This window comes from Bos taurus, chromosome 10 (assembly GCF_002263795.3).
Source record: "Bos taurus isolate L1 Dominette 01449 registration number 42190680 breed Hereford chromosome 10, ARS-UCD2.0, whole genome shotgun sequence".
Lineage (NCBI taxonomy): Eukaryota > Metazoa > Chordata > Mammalia > Artiodactyla > Bovidae > Bos > Bos taurus.
In genome coordinates, this window is record NC_037337.1 from 79426022 (window position 1) to 79448139 (window position 22118).

At 48.9% G+C, this 22118-nt stretch overlaps 1 protein-coding gene across 5 annotated transcripts in view; it reads left to right on the top strand.

Annotated features, from left to right (window-relative positions):
* Nucleotides 1–22118, top strand: part of PLEKHH1 (pleckstrin homology, MyTH4 and FERM domain containing H1) — a 58707-nt gene that overhangs the window by 18492 nt on the left and 18097 nt on the right. For 4 of the 5 annotated variants that reach the window (XM_010809568.4, XM_024998096.2, XM_010809567.4 and 1 more), the window contains exons 3-10: nt 8681–8743; nt 9645–9794; nt 13751–13834; nt 15336–15417; nt 15549–16291; nt 19119–19197; nt 19802–19893; nt 21940–22090. In XM_010809568.4, the coding sequence (XP_010807870.1) occupies nt 8681–8743; nt 9645–9794; nt 13751–13834; nt 15336–15417; nt 15549–16291; nt 19119–19197; nt 19802–19893; nt 21940–22090 (1444 nt within the window). The remainder of the gene's footprint in view (nt 1–8680; nt 8744–9644; nt 9795–13750; nt 13835–15335; nt 15418–15548; nt 16292–19118; nt 19198–19801; nt 19894–21939; nt 22091–22118) is intronic. The other variant, XM_059890899.1, reaches the window with a different exon arrangement.

Sequence of the window (22118 nt, forward strand, 5' to 3'; positions counted from 1 at the left end):
ATCTTGCGGAAAAACCCAAACGAACCCTTTGGCCAACAGAGTATAATATCAGCCCTTTCTTTTCTTCCAGACTGTATTTGCTAAGTAACCAGAATGCTCTCTAAGTACCAGTACTTATCATCTAAGCAACCAGAACGCTCTCCCATAAGACCTTGGGGGCTCAGGGTGGGACTTGAGTAAAGAAAGGAGAAGTATTTAGACTCAGGGCAGAAGAGCCTGGGGGTATAGGAGTGGAGAAGGGAGAGAAAGAAATCTTGACTAGGAATCATGGGCTGGAAGACTTAAGCAGGGTTAGGGCATTAGCCTGACATCGGACCTCTTGGCAGGAAACCTTAAGGCCATAAATACCGCGTTGCTCAATGTCAGGCCGCTCTTGTCATCTGCTGTCATTCCCCAAACCAGTAGGCCAGATTCTGCAATTCATTAGAGGTTTTCCCCAGTACATCAAGGTAAGTTTCAGGTCCTAGGAAGAGATGACCCAGATTTCTCAGGAGAGCTCCTGCTGGGGCTGGGCCCTGGTCGCCATCCCTGTCCCTGCTCCCAGAACTTACTTCTTAGTTATCATCAGCACCCACCTGCACCGAGGTGAGCCAGGTCAGCTGGGTCCCTTTGCCCCACCCCCTCACCTGCCTGCCCCCTCCACTGCCACTGTTCCACACAGTTAGCCCACTAGCCCGCCCGCTCGTGGAGATGGCACTGCCTGGATGACTGATGGCCACTCACTCGCCGCTGGCAGTGGTGCAGAGCAAGCCGAGCCTGCGTGTCTCCCAGGGGACGGGCCCTGCCTGTGATCAGATGCCACCCGCTGGCTGCTAAGGCTTGGGAAGGAGCCCTCCTTCTTCCCCATCACACAGCCTGCTCATACCTGACTCCCTCTTTCAGAATTGTCATTTGACACATGAAATCGTTGTGCTGAAAACCAAATTTTTTTAAAAAAGAAAAAATGTCAAGGCTGCCAGATAATTCCTCACCTATTTTTTGGGCTCCAAAATCACTGCAGATGGTAACTGCAGCCATGAAATTAAAAGACACTTACTCCTTGGAAGGAAAGTTACGAACAACCTAGACAGCATATTAAAAAGCAGAGACATTACTTTGCTAACAAAGGTCTGTCTAGTCAAGGCTATGGTTTTTCCAGTGGTCATGTATGGATGTGAGAGTTGGACTATAAAGAAAGCTGAGCGCCGAAGAATTGATGCTTTTGAACTGTGGTGTTGGAGAAGACTCTTGAGAGTCCCTTGGACTGCAAGGAGATTCAACCAGTCCATCCTAAAGGAGATCAGTCCTGGGTGTCCACTGGAAGGACTGATGCTGAAGCTGAAACTCCAGTCCTTTGGCCACCTGATATGAAGAGCTGACTCATTTGAAAAGACCCTGATGCTGGGAAAGATTGAGGGCAGGAGGAGAAGGAGATGACAGAGGATGAGATGGCTGGATAGCATCACTGACTCGATGGACGTGAGTTTGGGTGGACTCCGGGAGTTGGTGATGGACAGGGAGGCCTGGCGTGCGGCGGTTCATGGGGTTGCAAAGAGTCAGACTGAGCGACTGAACTGTACTGAACTGAAGGGTGAGAGAGGGGAGGGAGCGGGAGGAGGGGAGATGGGAGGAGGGGAGACAGGTCTAGACCTTGTTTCTGCTGGGACGCCTCTCACGGTCTGCTGTGCCCTTGCCAGGGCCACCCATCCCGGGGGCCAGGTGAACTGTGGACTCACTTTCCGTCTGGCACAGGAGTCGAGAGAATGGCTCATGTTTTGGAGGTCGCGTCTTGTTCTGCTTCCGGGAGCCGTTTTTCTGGCTCTCTTGGTTGTGTTGAAGAAGTCACAGCTAATCTGATCAATCTAAAGTGAAGTGAAGTGAAGTCATCACTCAGTCGTATCCGATTCTTTGCGACCCTGTGGACTGTAGCCTACCAGGCTCCTCCTTCCGTGGGATTTCCCAGGCAAGAATACTGGAGTGGGTTTCATTTCCTTCTCCAGGGGATCTTCCCAACCCAGGGATTGAACCCAGGTCTCGCGTATTGCAGGCAGACCCTTTACCCTCTGAGCCACCAGGGAAGCCTAGATCAATCTAAAAGTTGATGCTGTCCTAAGAGCTGGATGTGTTAAAAGTCCCTTGGACTTTGTTCATTCTTGCCAACCTTGTGCCTCAGTTTTCCCTTCAGAAAAGTGGGAGGATGGCATCTATCTGCAACAGAGCTTCGTAGGAATTATCATGATGAGTACATGGCATCAATATGAGGACTAAAACGAGTTTAACATTTTTTTGTTTATTTACTCCCTCTCTGCTTCCAAAGGGGATTTGAGTGGATCTGTTAAAGAGAGGACTTTATGTAATAAAATATCCCACATTTTTTAGCTTGAATATTTTTAACCGAGGCAGGTCTTCCTGAGGCCTGTTCTGGTGGGTCTGTACGCACTTCCTCTTTTTCTAGAATCTCTTACTGGTTTCTCCAGCCAAGGTTTTGAAATACAGTAACTCAGTTTTATATTTATATACCAAAAATTTGTACTTCAGGATTTTTTTTGTGTGTGTGTGTGTGTATCAATGGTTCCGTTCAGTCCCTTAAACAAAGGAACAATGACTATTGCTCTTCCCCACTCTGACCAAGGATTATACAGAGGCAGTGATTCAGTTTAGGCACCAGCTTGACAGAGCAAGATAGTTCACAGAACCCAGAAAAACATCCTTATATACTTCAGAATTTGTGAGAAGGCCGGTACTGTTATATAAAAGGAGAACACTAGGGCTAATTAGGACTAGTTGGAAATAAAGTCTGCATAAAGTCATCACAGAATCAGCCTTAGCAGATCTCCTTGCTGATAGATCCAATTTGCCTTCTAGAACTTTTATTCACTATGTTTAAGGGTGTGCATGCATGTGCGTGTGAGTGTAGAGAATTTTTTTTATTCTCCTAACCCCCATTTTTTAATAAGGCCCACTATAATGTTTCCCAGGAACTGTAGTCTTGCTAGAGCTTTGTACTCCTATAAAGTCATTTGAGAAGAGTCCTGTACTGATGGGGGCTTGGCCCTGGGATGTTTGCATCCCCAAAGGAGTCAGTTAGCTTTGCTTTGCATTCTGTAGCTGGTCTAGCGTTTTTCAGAGAGTGGTCTGTGGACCACCCGCATCAGGATCACCTGGGGTTTTCTTTTCAAGCACATTCCTGGGTTCATGCCTCAGACGTGCTAAATAAAAACCTCTGTGGGCACAACGCAGGGATCTGTAACAAGATCCGTGTGGATGACTGTGCCCCTGAGGGTGTGAAATCTACTGCCACAAACTCCTGCCCCGAACATGTCCTGGGCCCCATTCAGCCATCCTTCTAGCCTTGAGCCCTGTGCGCCTCAGAGGGACTTTTGGGCTGGGTGGGGCCATTGGACCCACAGACAAGACTTAGGAGTCCCTTCTTTCCTGCCTCTTCTGCACTCGGACACCAGGGCAGCCCCACAGTTGTGTGTTTTATATATATGGGAATAAGAATATGATTTCAGTTGAACACAGGATCTGATATTAAAAAACAAAAAGCTGAGAATCAAGGTCTTTGATGACAACAGAGTTAGAACCATTTAATAGCTAGCACTGGGGGTTGTAATTTCAAAGGCTTAACTAATTTTCTATGAATGCAGAAGTTAACTAAGCTTCTATGAACTCAGTGGGAGGGTTCTGGGGAGGATTCAAGGAATGTGCTGTATAGCTAGAGGAGGAAGCCAGGTGTCGCCAGAAGAAAAGGTAATTGTCGCGTGTCCAGGTCTCCTGAGTTTTCAGGAGAAGCTGAGAATCGGGGATTGCATTTTGGAGTCTGGGTTTTTGCAGGACGTGAAATTTGGATGTGAGGGCAGCGGTAGCTAAGGGTATAATAGACTAAGCCAGTCCTCTGGAGTTTGAATCCTGGCTCTGCCTCCTGGCTGTGTGACCTTAGGCAAATTGCCTTATCCCTCTGCGTCAGTTTATATGTACAACAGGGATAATAACAAGACCTGCCTCCTAGGATTGGGATGAAGATGGAATGAGTTGATACATTGAAAGTGCTTTAGCCAGTGCCAGACACATACAAGTGGCCTTGTTTAGATGTATCTGTGTTGGCTAAATGCCCACAACATGGTAGGTCTTACACAATGCTCTGTAGGCTAATAGCCCTGACTTAAAGCCTTTCTTTCTGTAGATGGATCATAAGCAGCATGACCAGGTAATTTACCATGTAAACCAGGAGACTTTGGAGAGAGAAAGGAAGGCTCTATTACTCATTATTCTGGAGGACAGGTGACCACAGGACTGTCCCAGGGAAACTGGTCTGCCTGGTCCTAAGCCCCATCTTTGGTTGTGAAAATCCAGCAAGTAGCTTATATCTGCAAACTGCTCGGGAAGTGCCAGGTTATGCACGTGAGCTGGCCGTGAGGCATCTCCTGTGATCTTCACCACAACCCTAGGAGGTGGACATTCGTTACTGTTTTTTCTACTGGTGAGAAAACTGAGGCTCAGAGAGGTTAAGGAATTTATAAGTCACACTGTGGTGGGGCCAGCCGGGCTCCAGAGCCTTATTGCCTACCGGTACCATTCTCTTCAGAGGGTGTGATGCAATGGTAAGAATGTTGAGCCTTTTCAGAGGGATAGCTGAGATCAGCCTGGCGAGGCTCCGGGCTTGAACCACTGCTCAGCACGCAGGTCTGTCCTGGGAGCACAGGAGGGTGCCTGCTGCCTTGGGGCCAGTATTTCACAGCACCAAAAGGAGCTGTGGACATGGGGATTAAATACCAGGTTAGTGCCAAGAACCTTTCATCAGGTCACTGCAGCCCATTCTAGGATGGCTTACGAGTCTCATGTGTAAGTCGAAGCTGGTGAAAGTGGATCCTGCCTAAAAGCCAGCCGCCCAAACCTGACGCCACCTTGGCTAGCGTGTCACCCAGACTAAAAGGATAGCTGAGGACTCAGTCCTAGGGAACCCTCTGAAAGGAGAAACAGAACCCAAATAAGGGGGCCTGCCTGTATCACCTTTTCAGATCTCCCAGTGTGGCCCTTTGAGTGAGTGCAGGGGACAATCTGCCGTCATGAATTGTGTCGATCCTGGAATTAAGAGTTTGAAAACTCCAAAATCGACACTCAGGTATAGGCACAGTTGGGAGTGTTCCCGTAGCAATGGAGAAAACGCGTTTTCATAAAAATGGAGGGAAACATGATGTTAAAGATATTCTCTTCAGACAAGGATGGCAGGATGTTGGTAATTGTTGGAGCACAGTCATGGATACATAGATGGTCTTTTATACTCTTCTCTTTTAAAAAACTACCGGATGTGCCAAATGGTTTCAATGTTCAGAAATTTGTTTTAGAGACAAGAGAGTGCCCCAGCATAAAGGTGAATACAGACTGCTTTTAGCTTTGAGTCTCAAGTGCCCTTGCCTAGGAGATAAAAATGGCTGGAGGGTGGGTGGTGAGGAGGACCACATGGCAGTCAGGCCAAGGCTGGGAGAAGACCCTAGGTTCCCAGGGGCGCCTTCCTTCCCATCTGCTTCAGTGATAGCTTACCCTAAAGGATATCTGACATTAAAAATTTAGGGGGTAGAATGCTCAAACATCGTTAATAACAGAGTGATTTATGGCTCTGACCCGTGTCATTGATCACTCTTGACCCAAATGGAAATGCCCAAGTGGGAGGTAAGACTCAAATGCATCTTCTTCTTCCCTCTACCATGGTTTCTTTACTGTGTAAGGTCACGGATATGAGTGATCATTTCTTATGGAAATCATATGTCTTCTGAGCTACAGAGCAGATGTCAGATCTAAATGAAGGTGAATCTAGGAAACTTGTCAAGAATCTAAAGCCTTCCCAATCAGTGTTTCATTGTGTTCTTAAAAATTAAATGCTCCTAGTAATTGTATTAGTTAGAGGTGTTCCTGATGTGGGCAGAAATTTCAACCCTGGCTAGCTTAAATAGGGCATTTATTGGGAAGGTCCTGCGACATATCACAGAACTGAAGGACTTAGCTGATAATCATGACTTGGTAAAGTTTGTGCATGATCTCTGGTGCAGTCCCCTGACTCTCATCTCTGGCCTCTTAATCCCACATTTCGGCTTTCTGGGGAGAGAGAACCTGATTTGCTCCTGGAAGAGTCAGTTCTGGTGCCCAAGGGGGAAGGGTTATATAGTACTAACGTGGTCACTGGGTTATGTGTCAACCACCACCCCACCCCTCCACCAAGTAGAATGTTTTTTTGCACTATGCAACCATGCCTATCACCATAAGATTGGTTTATTCTATGCTGTTACCTCCCCTGTAGCTACGATGTCCCAAGGACTGTTTGATTTTGGAAAGGCCATCTGGCTATAATTGATGCCTGAGTCTGGCCAGAACAAACTCAGTGTCTCAGGCTTGAGTCAAGAGGTTCCATCATGATTATTAAACCCAGGAGAGGAAGGAAAGAGGAGATGCAGACATCCTTGGACTGAGCACAGGAATGCTTATCAAAGATGGTCCTGTCTGTTGGGAGCCCAGGGAGCATTTTTGTCCCCTGGGTTGTAAATCTTGAGGTTTTATTTGGTATCCTCTGTCCTTTCAAAGGGAACATGTACTGAAAACATCTGTCTCTCCCCAACTCCAAGGAGGAAAAAATGGATGAGGGAAGGTGGTCCTGAGAGCAGTTTCTCCAGGCTCTCTAACTTGAACCGCTCCTGGGTAACCCTCCTTTCACTGCCTGGCACCAGACCGGGGGACTTCTTTTCTTTTCCATCCTTCAATCAAAGCCTGAAGGCAGAATTTCACCTAGGCAGAAGAGAGATTGGGAAAGAGAGAAAATTAATTGCTCAGTTCACTGGTAAATATCGAGCCAGGGTCCATGCTAGATGCAGAAAGTTGAGTAGCCAGAGAAAAGGCCAAATCTGCAGAGATAAGGTGGGCAAGGACTGGACCAGCGCTTGGGACGTGAGGCCTGTCCAGTCGCACGGAGGACACACCTGGGACATGACGCCTCTACTATGGTTTTCCTGCAGACCTGTTGCCCTGAGACAAGGCATGGTAGGGGAAGCAGGAGTTGACTCAACTAGGCCCTGGCGTCTGGTTGGAGAATGGAATGTGTGACTGTGCTGTGCTTCCGCAGGGCCTTTATGTGATGGCGTGTGGTTTTGGCAGTGCCCTCTGAGCCCTGACCAGGGGGATGGTGGGAGCTGAAATCCACTCCACTCGGTAGGCTGTAAGCTCGAGAAGTGGCAGAGATGCCCCCACTGCTCCTGAGCTGCTCCTTAGGCTTTAGCTTAGATCTGTTCCCTGATGAGCTTCTGTGTGTAAGAGCATTGGTCCCTTTCCTTGGGCCAGTTGGCATGAGATTCCAGAATTGCTGTGATCCTCAGACCTCTACGGGAAGCAAGAAAGAATTTTTAAGAAATGTGTCTTAAACCTCTATTTAAGATTAAAACAATCAAGAAGGGGATATCCATGAATGCCATTTGCAGTCAGAGGCATCCTGAGAGAAGGAAAGTAAGTATTTGTCCCCAGCCATTGAGCCATTCCCAGTGGGAGGGAACATCCTCATCCTGATGATGGGGGCTCACGTGGGAGCAGGGTCCATGTCAGACACGTAGCGAGCAGTGGCTGGGCACTGCCTGCAGCCCGCTGCTGTGGGGAGGACGGCCTGGGAGAGGAGCCTGAAGGCAAGAGTTGGGCGAGGACGCCCCAGGAAGAGATGGTGGCACTGCTGCCCCTTCCCGGGGCCCCCAGAGGGAGAAAGACCTCAAGTTTTCTCACTCACCGTAGAGAGGACAGCACCTCTGGGCTCCTTACCTGCCCCAGGCTTCAGGGCTACCTGAGGGTGAAACAGGAGAGTGAAAAAGGTGGCTTAACACTCAACATTCAAAAAACAAAGATCATGGCATCTGGTCCCATCACTTCATGGCAAACAGATGGGGAAAAAGTAGAAACAGTGGCAGATTTTATTTTCTTGGGCTCCAAAATCATTGCAGATGGTGACTGCAGCCATGAAATTAAAAGATATTTGATCCTTGGAAGGAAAGCTATGACAAAACTAGACAGTGTATTAAAAAGCAGAGACAGCATTTTGCCAACAAAGGTCCATCCAGTCAAAGCTATGGTTTTCCAGTAGTCATGTAAGATGTGAGAGTTGGACCATAAAGAAAGCTGAACACCTAAGAATTGGCGCTTTCGAACTGTGGTGCTGGAGAAGACTCTTGAGAGTCCTTTGGACAGCAAGGAGATCAAATGAGTCAATCCTAAAGGAAATCAACCCTGAATATTTATTGGAAGGACTGATGCTGAAGCTGAAGCTCCAGTACTTTGACCACCTGGTGTGAAGAGCTGACTCATTGAAAAAGACCCTGATGCTGGGAAAGGTTGAAGGCAAAAGGAAAAGAGGGCTGTGAAGGATGAGATGGTGAGATAGCATCACCGACTCAACAGACATGAATTTGAGCAAAGTCTGGGAGATAGTGAAGGACAGGGAAGCCTGGCGTGCTGCAGTCCATGGGGTTGCAAAGCGTCAGACACAACTGAGTGACGGAACAACAACCAGGGCTGCCATGGACATCTTTACCCTGATATTCTTGAGCCTCTTGCAAGGAGTAGTTTAAGCTGGCCTGTGTGTAGTGTCTGCAGAATTCACGTGTGTTGCCTTGATGCCATGTTCATAGCAGGGACGCCGCAGTTATATCTCGTTTTCTCTCTGGCTGAGCAGATGCAGGAGCTGGAGCAGAGGCTGCTGGACGCAGAGCAGAGAGCAGAGAACGCGGAGACCCAGGTAATGGGGAGGAGATGGTGGGAGTGTGCAGGGAGAATGACCTTTCCTGACCCTTCCCATGGACACTCATGGACACATCACACCGATGTGGTCTGCCCCAGAGAGACCTGCTTCTTACTGGGACGAGGAAAACCAGCAGTCATGTGTTAGACCTTCTGAACAAATAAAGGTGCCTGGGGCTTTCTATGGGCATGAGGGAATCTCGGGTAAGGGTTAGGGCAGTGAGCAGATGCGTGGCATAGTCCAAATAGGCTGGGTTATGCTGAGGTAACCTGTGGAGTCTGACATGTCCACAGTTTATCATATTTAGTTCTCATTCATGATACCTCTACTGAGGGTCAGCCAGGGATTCTGCTTCACACAGTGATCTGGGGATCCAGGTGAATAGAGTTCCCCATCTTCCGGCTGAATCAGCTAGCACATGCAGTCTTCTTGGTTGCCATGGCAGGGAAAGAGAGCTGGGTGCTTGTGCACCAGCTCGTAAATACTTCAGCCCAGAAATAATGCATCGTTCCACTCCGACCCATTGACTTCATGACTTCCACGGCCACCTAACTATAAGATGGCTGAGAAGTATTAGGAAGTTCATGAAGATTCAATGAGCAGCAAATGCGTCTGTCACAGTGAGGTTGGAGCATTTCCTCTCCAGGACTTTTTGTCCTGTCCAGCTTGTCCTTACTGGGGCCCCCAGAGTTAGATGGCCCTACACCTGGCTATTCCTTCCTCGTCAATTCCTTCTTTTTCCCAGATGAGGCTTCATAAATGGTCACTGAATTAATTGGCTCCCATTGCCCTGGGTAAGAACTCTGCCTTGGAGTCACAAGCTGGGGCATCAGGAAGCATCCCATCCCATGTCAGTGGCATCGCATCCCCACCCTATGATATAATTGGTACTTTCCAGGTGGGTGTGATGGAAGAGAAGGTGAAATTGTCCAATCTGATGAATGTGGACTCAGCAGGCAGCCTGCACCGGAAGTACCAAGAGTTGCTGAAAGCCATGCAGGGCAAAGATGAGCTCATCAGCGAGCTGGAGGCACAGCTGGAGAAGCAGGTAAGTACTAGCGCCCTTTGCAGCAGCTGGAGCAGCTGCCCACAGCCCCTGAGCAGAGCCCCTCTGCTTCAGCCTCTGGTGGCAGGGGCTCACTCCCTCACCAGGCTGTTCATCCGCATGGAGATGTAATATTTGGAAGGGGAATGAGGAGCCAGGCAGGGGATGTGGTGGGAAACGGAATTGGAGGCTGACTCATCTGGGTTGAATCCCATCTTTAGCACCTGTGACCAGATGACTTAAATTGCTGATTTTCTTTTTATACATCTGTAATATAGGGGTTGTAATATGTCATAGGGCTGTCGGCAGAATGAACTCAGGGAGTCAGGGTACAGTGTCAGACACGAGGTTGGTGTTTGGTCAGGAGAGCTTTTCCTTCTCCACCATGTGCCCTGCCAACCTGTGGGACATGTAGTATTTGGAGCAGCACAGAGCCAGACTGTCAGCCTCGGCTGGCCAAAGTCTCTCAATGCACCTGAGTAGGCAGAGACCAAGGTTGCTGCCTCCTCTGAAAAGCGCATAGAACTCAGGAGAGGCCAGTGCCCAGTGTTGCAGCCAGTCAGCACCTTTGTTCTGGAGAGGACATCTGGGACACCCCCCGCCACCAGTCCCATACACCCAGCTTCCCCGTCATGATCTCATTAACATCATCCTAATTCTGTCCCTCCCCTCTGCCATTGGTCTTACCTACCCAGCTTTTCCCTGGTGCCAGAGCTTCATTGTTTCCAACAACAAAAAAAAACTTCATAGCTTGGCCAGACAACTTGCAATTTTCCACATGTGTACTGTCTATGGAACTCCCAGCTGATCCTGCTAATGCCTTCCCACTGTCACAGGTACATTCGTAACCATTCACCAGTAGTCACTGAACATTTCCGCTTTTACCTCCCACAGTGTGGGGCACCGTGTCTTCCTGAAAAATCATGGGAAAGTATAATATTGACACATGGAATCTTTCGTCAATTTCCCATTGATTTTAGGTGCCTGTCTTCTCTTTGGGGCTTGCCAGGTGGCACTGGTGGTAAAGAACTCGTCCGCCAGTGCAGGAGACATAAGAGACATGGGTTCGATCCCTGAGTTGGGAAGACTTCTGGAGGAGGGCATGGCAATCTACTCTGATATTCTTGCCTGGAGAATCCCCTGGACAGAGGAGCCTGGTGGGCTACAGTCCATGGGGTCGCAGAGTCAGACATAATTGAAGCGACTTAGCACGCATGCACATTTCTCTTTTGAGTGGTTCATAGTTAAAAGTGGCAGCATCTGGCACGGGTGGGCAAAATGCGTCCTGCTAAAGCTGAGGTCAAGAAAAAATCCTTTCACGGTAATACTAGGACCAGATCAGAATAGGAAAAATGCTGTTCTGCAAGTCAGTAGACCTGGTTTTAGTCCCAGCCAGGCCATAAAATAACAGAGGCAAGTCATTTCACCCTCTGGGCCTCAGTTTCCATAGCCACATAAAGATCAGGTTATCAGGCTAGGTTGGGTTGGCAAATTTTTTCTGTAGAGGGCCAAGTAGTAAATATTTTTGGCTTTGCAGGCCACATGGTCATTGTTGCAACTACCCAACTCTGCTGCTGCGGCCTGGAAGCAGTCTTGGATAACACAGAAATGAATGGGCAGGGCTGTTTGGGGAAGGCCCAGGTGGAAGACTGGATTTGGCCTGTGGCCAGTATGCAAACCTCCAGGGGCTCCCCAACCTCCAGCATCTAGTGCCTGATGATCTGAAGTGGAGCTACTGTAATAATAATAGAAATAATGCCCATAATAAAGTGCTTAAATTATCCCCAAACCATCCCTCCCATCCACTTACCCCAGTCCGTGGAAAAATTGTCTTCCACGAAACTGGTCCCTGGTGCCAAAAAGGTTGGGGACCACTGCACTAGAAAAGCTTACCAGTTCTCCAGCTCTGAAATACTGAGTCAGACATATTCATAGCCCCATCTCATTTCCACCAACCCTCTTGTTTGGGGCTTACATCCATCATCTTATAGTTTCGAGGCCATTTTCCCCTAGAAGGGTAACCAAAGTCGTTCCAGGTGGTCTCCGAACGGCTGAGAAGACACCAGTTGTCTCCATGCTCTTTAGAGCAGGGAACTCGTTCTGGAACGGGTTATCACCTGCTCCTCAGGCGCTGTGCTGTGCACATTCTGTCCCTTCATCCTCAATATGACCCGGAAGGGAGATGTGTCATTGCCCATTTTAGAGATGACATCACCAGGGGATGATGGAGCCTGCGCAGTGCCCAGCAGCAAATCAGCCTCAGAGGCAGAGGCAGATCCCCACAGCCTGTATTTTGTTCTTCCCTAGGCTGCTGTTCTTCAGATGCAAACCTCACTTTTCACTTTATAGTGGGCCCTCTGTATCCACAAGGGACTGGTTGCAGGACGCCCCACAGATAACAAGATCCACGGATGCTGGAGTTCATTATATAAAAGGGCGGAGTACCCTTTTATATAGAAAAGGGTATATAAAGATCCTCCACATCTGTGGAATCAGGTCTGTGGTTGGTTGAATCTGTGGATGCCAACCCCACCAGTAGGAAGAGCCGACTGTACTCCACTCTTTTATCTGATGACTTGAGCACCCACGGATCTTGGTATCTGCAGGGTGTCCTGAAACCAGTATCCCGGTACATACCGAGGGATCACTGTATACTATTGATTATTTTGAGGGAATTGCACTCATGTGCTAATTTACCTTTATTTTTTGAGTTTTAACTGTAAAGGTAATACATGCTTATGGTAAAAAATACAAATGGACCAGAAGGATATAAAATGACAGCATTTTTCCCTCTGGCATCATCCTTCATTTCCATTCCTCACCACTAATCACTGTTCTTTGCGACCATTTCCTGTGTATCAGAGCACAGCGTTCCATTTTCATTTTGTTTATTCAGTCAAACCCTTATTTGTGGACTCTTAGAGGTTATTTCCAGTTTTGAGGGGTTTTTTTGTTTTTGTTGCTTTATCCAATAACAATGCAACTAATGATTCCTAAGCATTAGATTTGTTAGATCAATAGTATGGACATGTAAAATGTTGACAAATACTATCAAGTGTTTCCCCCAAAAAGCTTTGCCAGGATGTAGGAGGTGAGCTGTTTTCCAACGCCCTTGATAATTTGGGGTTATGTCAACCTTTTAGGTTGTGTTAGTCTATTCACTTTAATCTGCATTGTTAAAATTATAATTAAGATTGCGCAGCTTTTCATGGGTTTCTTTAGCTTAATTTTGCTGTTATCTCCTATTCATATCCTTTGCATAATTTATTGGTTTGATCATTTCAAATTATCCCCTTTGTATGTAAATCATTTGTGTTGCAAATCATCCCCCAGTTGGGTTTTTTTTGGGGGGGAGCTGTATGTTGGGTCCTTGTTGCTGTGCGGGCTTTTCTCTAGTTATGGCGAGCCGGGGCTCCTCTCTAGTTACAAGCACGGGCTTCTCATTGCAGTGGCTTCTCTTGTTGCAGAGTGTGGGCTCCAGACCACGTGAGCTTCAGTAGTTGTAGCTCCTAGGCTATAGAGTCCAGGCTTAATGGCTGTGGTGCACTGGCTTAGCTTAGTTCTTCCATGGCATGTGGGATCTTCTCAGACCAGAGATCTAACCTGTGTCTCCTGCATTGGCAGGTGGATTCTTTACCACTGAGCCACTAGAGAAGCCATCCAGTTAGTCTTTTAATTTTGTTTAAGGGCATCTTTTTTTGGTTGTATAGTAATTTATAGTGATGATGTAGATTTATTAGTCTTTTCCTTCATGGCTATTTGGGATTTGTATTTGTAGTATGCTTAGGAAGGCCTTTCTCACTTTAGAATATTTTCGAAATATTCATAAATGAATGTGTCTTCTGTACTGGCTCACCTCCATCCTGTCCGGTAATATTTCTTCTCAGGGCCTGCCACCTCCATTTATTCACTAAACCAGGGACTGCCATGGCTAACTAAAGGCCCTTTCCGTCTTGCAGAAGCAGATGAGAGCAGAAGAGGCAAAAGTTGTTCAAGAAAAAGCTGCAAAGATCAAGGAATGGGTGACACTGAAATTAGCAGAAGTGAGTTAAAAGCTGGTCTGGGAACACCTGGGAGGGACTTGTGTGGGGTTGCTCTGGTCCCCCTGTGTGTTTCTGCCTCCATCTGTATTTGGGGTCTTGCCTGCCTTTCATTTTGTTAACTATTTGTCCCCCACTCAGCTTAGATGTGGAGACACTTCACTTTCCCCTTCCTGTTGTTAGGGTTGGGTTTCCTGAGAGCTTCTGGCTAGCTTTGTGTCTGGGGAGAAGGAAGGATTTTCCCTTCTGAGAAATCCCATCAGTTTCCCTCAGAGAAGCACATATGGTCCTTACCATCCACCCTCTGTCCTTGCCATTCTTTTTAACTTTTTTTTTTTGATGGTCACATATACATAAAGTGTACCATTTGAGCTGTGTTTAAAGTGTACAAATGCAGTGGAATTAAGTACATTCACAGTGATGTGTACCCATCACCACTATTTCCAAAACTCTTCATCACCCCAGACAGAAACTCTGTACCATTAATCACTAACTCCCTATTGTCTCCATTCTACTTCCACCTCTGTCCATCTCCTTTCATAGTTTCATCACTTGCTACAGCTTTATTTAGGAAACTCAGGACTAGAAGTTATAGCACTGTGGAAAAAAGAAAAAAGCTCTAAACAAAAGGAAAGGGAATTAACGTTTGGAGAGGAGCGAACACTCATCATGGCTTCCTCTTTCCTGACACAAGTGACCCACACCTGCGGGAGGTAGCTGCTCATTTTGCCTCTTGTCCCTTCTGTGGGTGCACAACTCAGGTCACCTGCTAGACTATAAGTCCTTGGGGACAGAGCTGACGCCTGTTACTCCATCTTCCACAGCCCTGACCTCTTGCTAAAAGAAGCTCAATAAAAGTGTGTTGGCTTTCATTTCCAAGAAAATGCAGCCATTCTGAGGCTGGATCTCATGAATGGTGTGTTGAGCAAAAGAAGCCAGATAGAAGTCCACCGCGAAAAGTTCTATTTACATAAATTTCTAATGGGTACAACTACATGAATGAGCGTAGGGATGCATACTTAGACGGTAGAACGCAGACAGCAAGGAAATGAGTCTTAGGGACTCAGAAGACTTGTCTCCTCCGTGGGCGGGGAGGACGGTGCGACTGGGGAGGGATGAGTCTCGGTTGCCTGGGGTGCTGGCAGATTCCTCTCTCTTAACCTGTGTGGTGGTCACATGACTGTTCATTTCAGTCATTTGTTAAGATATTCATTGGTGTGGAATGCGTTTTTTGTGTTATATTTCACCATTATTTGGAAAGGTTAAAACAACCTAGAAAAAGAAAGCCCGAGGACTCCCAAATGGAATCTTATCCCAACCAAAACCGGGGAGCCCAGAGGGAAGGCAGAGGTCAGGGCTCCCAGAAGAGTCATCAGTGGATTGGGTTAAGGGCACCATGGGTTCTTTTTTGAGGATTTGATCTTGGAGAAGGATTTTAATCTCGTTTTGAATTATTTGTCTAAACCTGTAGGCTTGAGTATTCTAAATCTTCATTTTTCTTTAGCTTGAGATGGAGAATCAGCACCTGAAAAGCTGTAATCAGCACCTGGTGGAGCAGGTGGGAGCCCTTCAACGTGCAGTGGAAGGTAAATGGGCCAGTCTGTGTGGGGACTGGGGAGTAGGGTGTGTGTGGAGGGCTTGGGGGTGCTTGTATATGTGGTGGGTACTGGCTGAATTGGGGGAGCTCTTAATATGCCTATATTTGTCCCAACCACAGCTCTTCAGATGTCACCTTCGGGGAAGCTGCTGGTGGCCCCCCAGGGAACCACAGAGCAGGAGTCTGTCCCTTCGGGACCAGGGACCCAGCCAGCGGGGCAGGACAGTGGTCCTCTGGCCCAGGGTGCCCTGAAGGCAGCTATCCCTGCACCTTCTCCAGGTGCCCTGCAGAGCAAGGACTCTGTTCCTAAAGCAGGAAGCCCCATGGAGGATTCTAGTTCCCAGACAGTCCACCCTGGAGCAACATCAGAGGCCAAGACCCTTCCACTTCATCTGGGAAGACAGGGCTCTCCTGGCCAGCTGTGCCTGAGGCCTCGTACCCCCAGGCATGCTCTGGCTTCCTGGGGTGAGGGCCTGGTCACTGCTCAGGGAGGGACGCTCCCTCGGACGAAGACTTCTGCCAAGGAAGGTGGCCCCGGCTGTAGCCTGACCCTGCCAAAGGCCCGGGCTCCCAGCACCCTCCGGGACAGCATCCAGCTGGCCAAGCGGCACCACAGCCAGCCTCAGGCAGGCCCTGGGCACTTCAGCCATGTGGTGCGCATTGAGGTGGGGACCCTCTCAGCCTTCCACCCCCACAGCCTTCCCAAGGGGGTGGTCAGAGCCAAGCTCCGGGAGGAACCAGAGAAGATGGAGATGGAGGAACAACCCCCTGTAGGGGAGAAGGAGGCCCAAGGAACAGAGCTGGAGGAAGTGGATTTGGAGAACAAACCACCCACACCCCCCTTGCACCGCTTTCCATCCTGGGTAAGAAGCTCCCTCAGGGACAGGACAGAGGGGCCTGGCTGATGATATGACCACTTTTGTGGTGCCCAGACCACCCCACCCACAAGGGGTGGAGCAAAGATTTCTGATGATCAGATGGTGGCCGGCTGTTTCCTGAACTTGGGCCACAGCCAAGCTGCATGCCTGTTTTCTCTTGTAATCTTTGTGAGTCTCCAAGGAGGCTCAGTGTGGTGGCTAAGAGCACCTAGGATCAAACAAGAAGGACTGAATCACTAGCTCTGAGTTAGCATGAGCTGCTGAACGTCTGTGCCTCAGTTCCCCTCTCTATAAAATGGGGATAGTAGTACCTGCTTTACAGGGTTGCCCTGAGGATTCAGTGTGTTAATGTGTATTTGATGAGTAGGTGCAGCAGTGGCTCACAGCAAGGGGAGAGGTTGTTGGAAACAGGGCAGGGGCCAAGAGAGGTTAGAATACCACCAGAACCATCCCTCGTCTTGTTCACTGCTGCTGCTGCTGCTAAGTCGCTTCAGTCGTGTCCGACTCTGTGCGACCCCATAGACGGCAGCCCACCAGGCTCCCCCGTCCCTGGGATTCTCCAGGCAAGAACACTGGAGTGGGTTGCCATTTCCTTCTCCAATGCATGTAAGTGAAAAGTCAAAGTGAAGTCGCTCAGTCGTGTCCGACTCCTATCGACCCCATGGACTGCAGCCTACCAGGCTCCTCCATCCATGGGATTTTCCAGGCAAGAGTACTGGAGTGGGGTGCCATTGCCTTCTCCTCGTCTGGTTCACTGCCATCTTGTAAATCCAGATGCTTTGGAGTGCTAAAGCCGAGGTGGGCAGTAAGGGAGCTTTCGGCAGGAGGGCTCAGCTCCTTCCGTCCGTGAGATAGGATCACCCTTGTCATTTTTTTTCTAAGTCGCTTCAGTCGTGTCCGACTCTGTGTGATCCCATAGACGGCAGCCCACCAGGCTCTGCCGACGCTGGGATTCTCCCGGCAAGAGTACTAGAGTGGGCTTGTCACTTTAGGGAACCATAATGGCCAGAAAACCCAACGTCTCTTCTTGGGTGGGGCCAGCTGGGCAGTAACCACATGGGAAAAATTGAGACTGAAAACTGCGGGAAGGCCGTTTCTCAATCTGAGGGAGTCAGATGGACTGATTTGCTGATTTAGAGTTCCTTTTTCTGATAGTCTGCAAAATAACCTTGTGAGTTAGGCATCGTGGGCTGTGTGCTCAGTTGGCTCAGTCGTGTCCCACTCTTTGCAACCCTATGGACTGTAGCCCACCAGGCTCCTCTGTCCATGGGATTCTCCAGGCAGGAATACTGGAGTGGGTTGCTATTTGCTCCTCGGGGGGATCTTCCTGACCCAGGAATCAAACCCACGTCTCCTGTGTCTCCTTCATTGGCAGGTGGGTTCTTTACCACCACTGCCATCTGGGAAGTCTGAGTTAGGCATCAGGTAACCTTCTGTGAAACACTCTTGCATTTGTTTAACCTAAATCCCACAAGTTTCACTTTCTGTCTGTGAAGTCAGAGGCCTATCTGTAGTTGAATTCCACAACTATTCCTGGCAGGAATAATCTCTTTTATGCCTGATTTTACCACTTGGACCCAGTTTATCTGCCCTACATAAGCAGAGAATTCCCTGCCCCAGCCCAGTGCCACCCCCGCCCCGTAATCCCTCCTTGCTGCCCATCATTTCCCTTCCCTTGCCTGCAGGTACCGCAGGCTCTCATTCCAGCCCTTGCCAGCTCATTCCTCCCTCTCCCACGTGCCCCAGCACTGCCACTCCTCTCTGGAGTGGCCTTGATATAGCATCCACCCCGCTTCCTAGCCCAACCCCAAGAACCAGGCCAACAACCTTTCCCAGTCCCTGTGCCTCACATGTCACCTGAAGGGGCCTTTGTTTTCCCTTTACTTTGAGTGGAAAAGAGATATGGAAAAGGACTTCTGGGTTGTTTGGGAGGGATCCAAACCCTAAGGAAAGCTCCCCAGGCCTGTGGGCCTGCTTCAGAACCAGGGAACCCTGAGGGGCAAGGGAAGAGTTGGGGTGGGCATTCCTGTTGTCTTCTGTGGTGGGGTTCAGGAGTCTGAGTGAGCTAGGACTTTGAGCTTAAAGCCTAACCATGATATGACATTGTTGCCGTAGGGAAAAACGATGTCTCAGTTTTCTAACAACTGGCTCACAAAAGGGCACGTCCTTGCCATGGGACTCTCACCTCATCATTGTCAGTGCCCCAACTTCTAGGGCTCTAAGATGCAGAGAAACAGGTCCTGGTCCCCCCTCCTCCTGAACTTCTTGCCCCAAGGGGAAGGGCCGCAGCGAGGGAGGGAATATCACCTGATGAGCACTGGCTGTGTTCTAGGCGTTAGATGTTTTTGTTGATAATTTCATTTGATTGTCACAACAGTCTGAAAGGTATTATTTATTATGCCCATTTTGGTTGGTTGGTTTTAGTCACTACATCGTGTCCAACTCTTGTGACCCCCATGGACCATAGCCCGCCAGGCTCCTCTGTCCATAGGATTTCCCAGGCAAGAATACTGGAGTGGGTTGCCATTTCCTTCTCCAGGGAGTCTTCCTGACCCAGGGATCGAACCTGGGTCTCTTGCATTGCAGTCAGATTCTTTACTAACTGAGCCACCAGGGAAGCCCACATTTAAAGCCGAGGAAAATGAGGTCCAGAAATGGTGTTAACTTGCCCCCAGATCCCCCCACCCCTACCCTTGGAGGCTAAGCGTGAATGTGGACCCAGGTCTGCCGGCCTCCAAAGCCAAGGGCCGGGATGGGCACAGAGGTGGGTGGGGTGCATGGGCCTTGACCCCCTGCCACCGCCCTGTTCCAGGAGAGCCGGATCTACGCTGTGGCCACGTCCGGCATGCGGCTGTCTGAAGTGCCTGTCAGAAGTAATGCCACCTGCTGCGGTGAGTCCCAAGTGGCTCCTGTGGCGGGCAGGGTGGGCATGCGTGGAGGAGAGGACTCTGAGCTACACCCAGGCCAGGTCACCTGCAGCCCATTCCTTCCCACAACAGGTGAGGTTCACGTGAAAGCACGTGGCCAGGGCTCCCTTGGAGGGAGAAGGAAGCTGCAGGGTTCTGCTCATCCAGTGTAGGGTGGGAGTGGGCGTGAACAGAGTTGTAGCCAATTACGGAGATGGAAGGGGTTTTGGAGGCGGGGCCTCCAGCAGCCGTCCACCTGCGCTGGCCTTCCCTGCCGCAGCGCGAGGACTGTGGGCTGAAGGAGCCACCACCCCTTGCTGTGTGTGGCTCCGGAGTCACCCGCCACAGCGGCCCCACAGTGATGCGAGCGCCGCTAGTCACATGGCGTGTAACTCACCTTGGCAAGAGTCCCTCGTCCTGGTATCTGTCACCCGGTCTTTCCGGTCTGTCGAGAGTGCTGTTTGTTTCAGGGAATGCTGTCTATGCGGATCTCTCTCCTCCTGGCGCCGCTCAGGTCTCTGCCTCCCTCCCACCCCTTCCTGGGTTATGTCACCGGAGTGAATCTCATTCCTCTCTCCTGCCCCTTCAGCTTCAAGCCCTCCTGCTCTGGCATCACCTGGGCCATTCTCTGGCCTTGTCTACAAGAACGTCGCCGTGCCTGTCTACACAGCCCTGAAGGGGGTAAGAAGCCGCTGTTGGAGGAGGGATTGTCCTCCTCCAGAAAGGCCCTCCCTTCACCTGCTGACCACCACCCGTATCTGCAGGCAGTGGCTGGAGTCGAGCTCTAGGGTCAGGCCTCTGAACACACATGTAACTCTAGGCAGGCAGCTCAGTGCCTGCTCCACTACTGCCCTGCCCCCCACACCATGTATCATTTCATTTATCTTTATTAGATTTTTTTAAATCTATTTTTAATTTTTCTTCCAATTTTATTGAGGTAATAAAAACCTAATAAAGATATTGCTGTGCACCAGAAACTTATATAGTGTTGCAGGTCAATTATACTTCAAATTGACTTATTTCCAAATGGCTTAGTAAGCCATTTCGTGATGTATGTAAGTCAAACTATTATGCTCCACATCTTCATCCAATTCCCCCACTTGAGGAACCACAAGTCTGATCTCTTTTTCTATGAGTTTCTTTGTTTTTGAAGTATAATTGACCTACAACACTATATGAGTTCCTGGTGCATAGCAATATCTTTATTAGGTTTTTATTAGAAAAATTCTACATTTACAAAAATGTGAAAGATTATGATGGAGGGCAAAGTAAAAAGTTAGAGGTTAAACCAATGCCTGCTCCACCTCTTCTCATCTTTTCACATGTCTGTCCCAGAGACCAGTGGGGTTCCATCCTGAATTTTTTATGTGTTCAAACATGTATTCCCATATATACTCCCATAACTTTTCTACATTTTAGAAAAACATTTATTTATTTGGCTGCCTCGGGTCTTAGTTACAGCACATGGAATCTTTACTGCATCGTATGGCATCTTTCACTGTGGCACGTAGACTCTTAGTTGCTCCACAGCACGTGGAATCTTAGTTCCCTGACCAGGGATCAAACTCATGTCACCTGCATTGTAAGATGAATTCTTAACCACTGGACCATCAGGGAAGTCCCTCTCTCTCTCTCTCTCTCTCTCTCTCTCTATATATATATATATATTTTTTTTTTTTAACAAAAATCAGATATTGCTGCAACATGATGTTTTCGTATACTTTTTGATCTGTTTTTGTTACTGTTTTTTGAGATCATAACAGTAATACTTTGTAAAACTTGTTTGTAGAAGGATAAAAAGCCCAAAGTGAAATTTCCTCTTACTCCTAACCCTAGAGGCAGCTATCACTGATGGTTTGGTGTTTATTCTGTAATGCCCTCTGATGTGTTTACAAATGTTCTGTCCCTCTCTCACGTGTACACACACAGAGGATGACGTCATGCATGTTAGTCTGCCCGTTGCTTTTGCACCCAGCCATGTGTCAGGTCTTCCTGCCCCACCTCCACAGGCGGCACAGCTCTGCCTCCCTTTTTAGGGCTGTCCAGTATCCCTGGTATAGACGCCCCATAACGACTTTAACTTGTCCTCCCCTGATTCACAGTGTGGGTCATCTCTATCTCTAAAATCAATGTTGCGATGAACATCACCTTGCAAATACTTCTCTGTGCACTTATATATACATAAGGACCTAGTTCTAGAGGTGGAATTTATGGGTAGATAATATGTATGTTTTAAATTGTGACAGGTAGTGACAAATAACCTCCTAAAAAGATGTTATCACACTATAGAGAGTATCCTTTTCCGCACAGTTTCCCCAACATTGAAGTAATTGGTCTTTTAAAATTTTTACTATGATCTCGATTTGTCATCCCCACCCACTTTTAAAGCTCCAGTCTCAGCCTTGGCCGGTGGTGTGGTTTTCTGGCCCCCTAGTGGCAGGGAGCAAGGGTCCCAGTGGCCAGCTGTTCAGCCCCAGTGGGCAGCTCCCCTGGGGACCACGTGGTGTGTGGGGGAGAGAGAAGCATGGAGGTGAGGATGCAGGGGTAAGGTGATCAGGTCAGGAGGGGACAGTTGTCTTTTGGGTGTTCCAGCTGGGTGGAGGCGTCCCCATGCGCTAGACAGGCTGTGTTGGCCACACCGGGGCACATGGAGCTGGAGTGAAAGTGCAGGTGGGTGGGGCTTGCTTTGCAGCAGGAGCTGCAGTGGGGAGGGGGCCTGTCTTGCAGAAAGCCACGCAGATCAGCACGGTGCCCTTTGTGGACGAGTCCTCTGGGTCCGATGATGACTGCAGCTCCCAGGCTAGCTTCCGAACTTCACTCCCCTGCTCTGAGTCCAGGAAAACCAGTGGACTGGGCAGCCCCCGGGCCATCAAGAGAGGTAGGGAGGAGGGGGGTGGGAGGGGTAT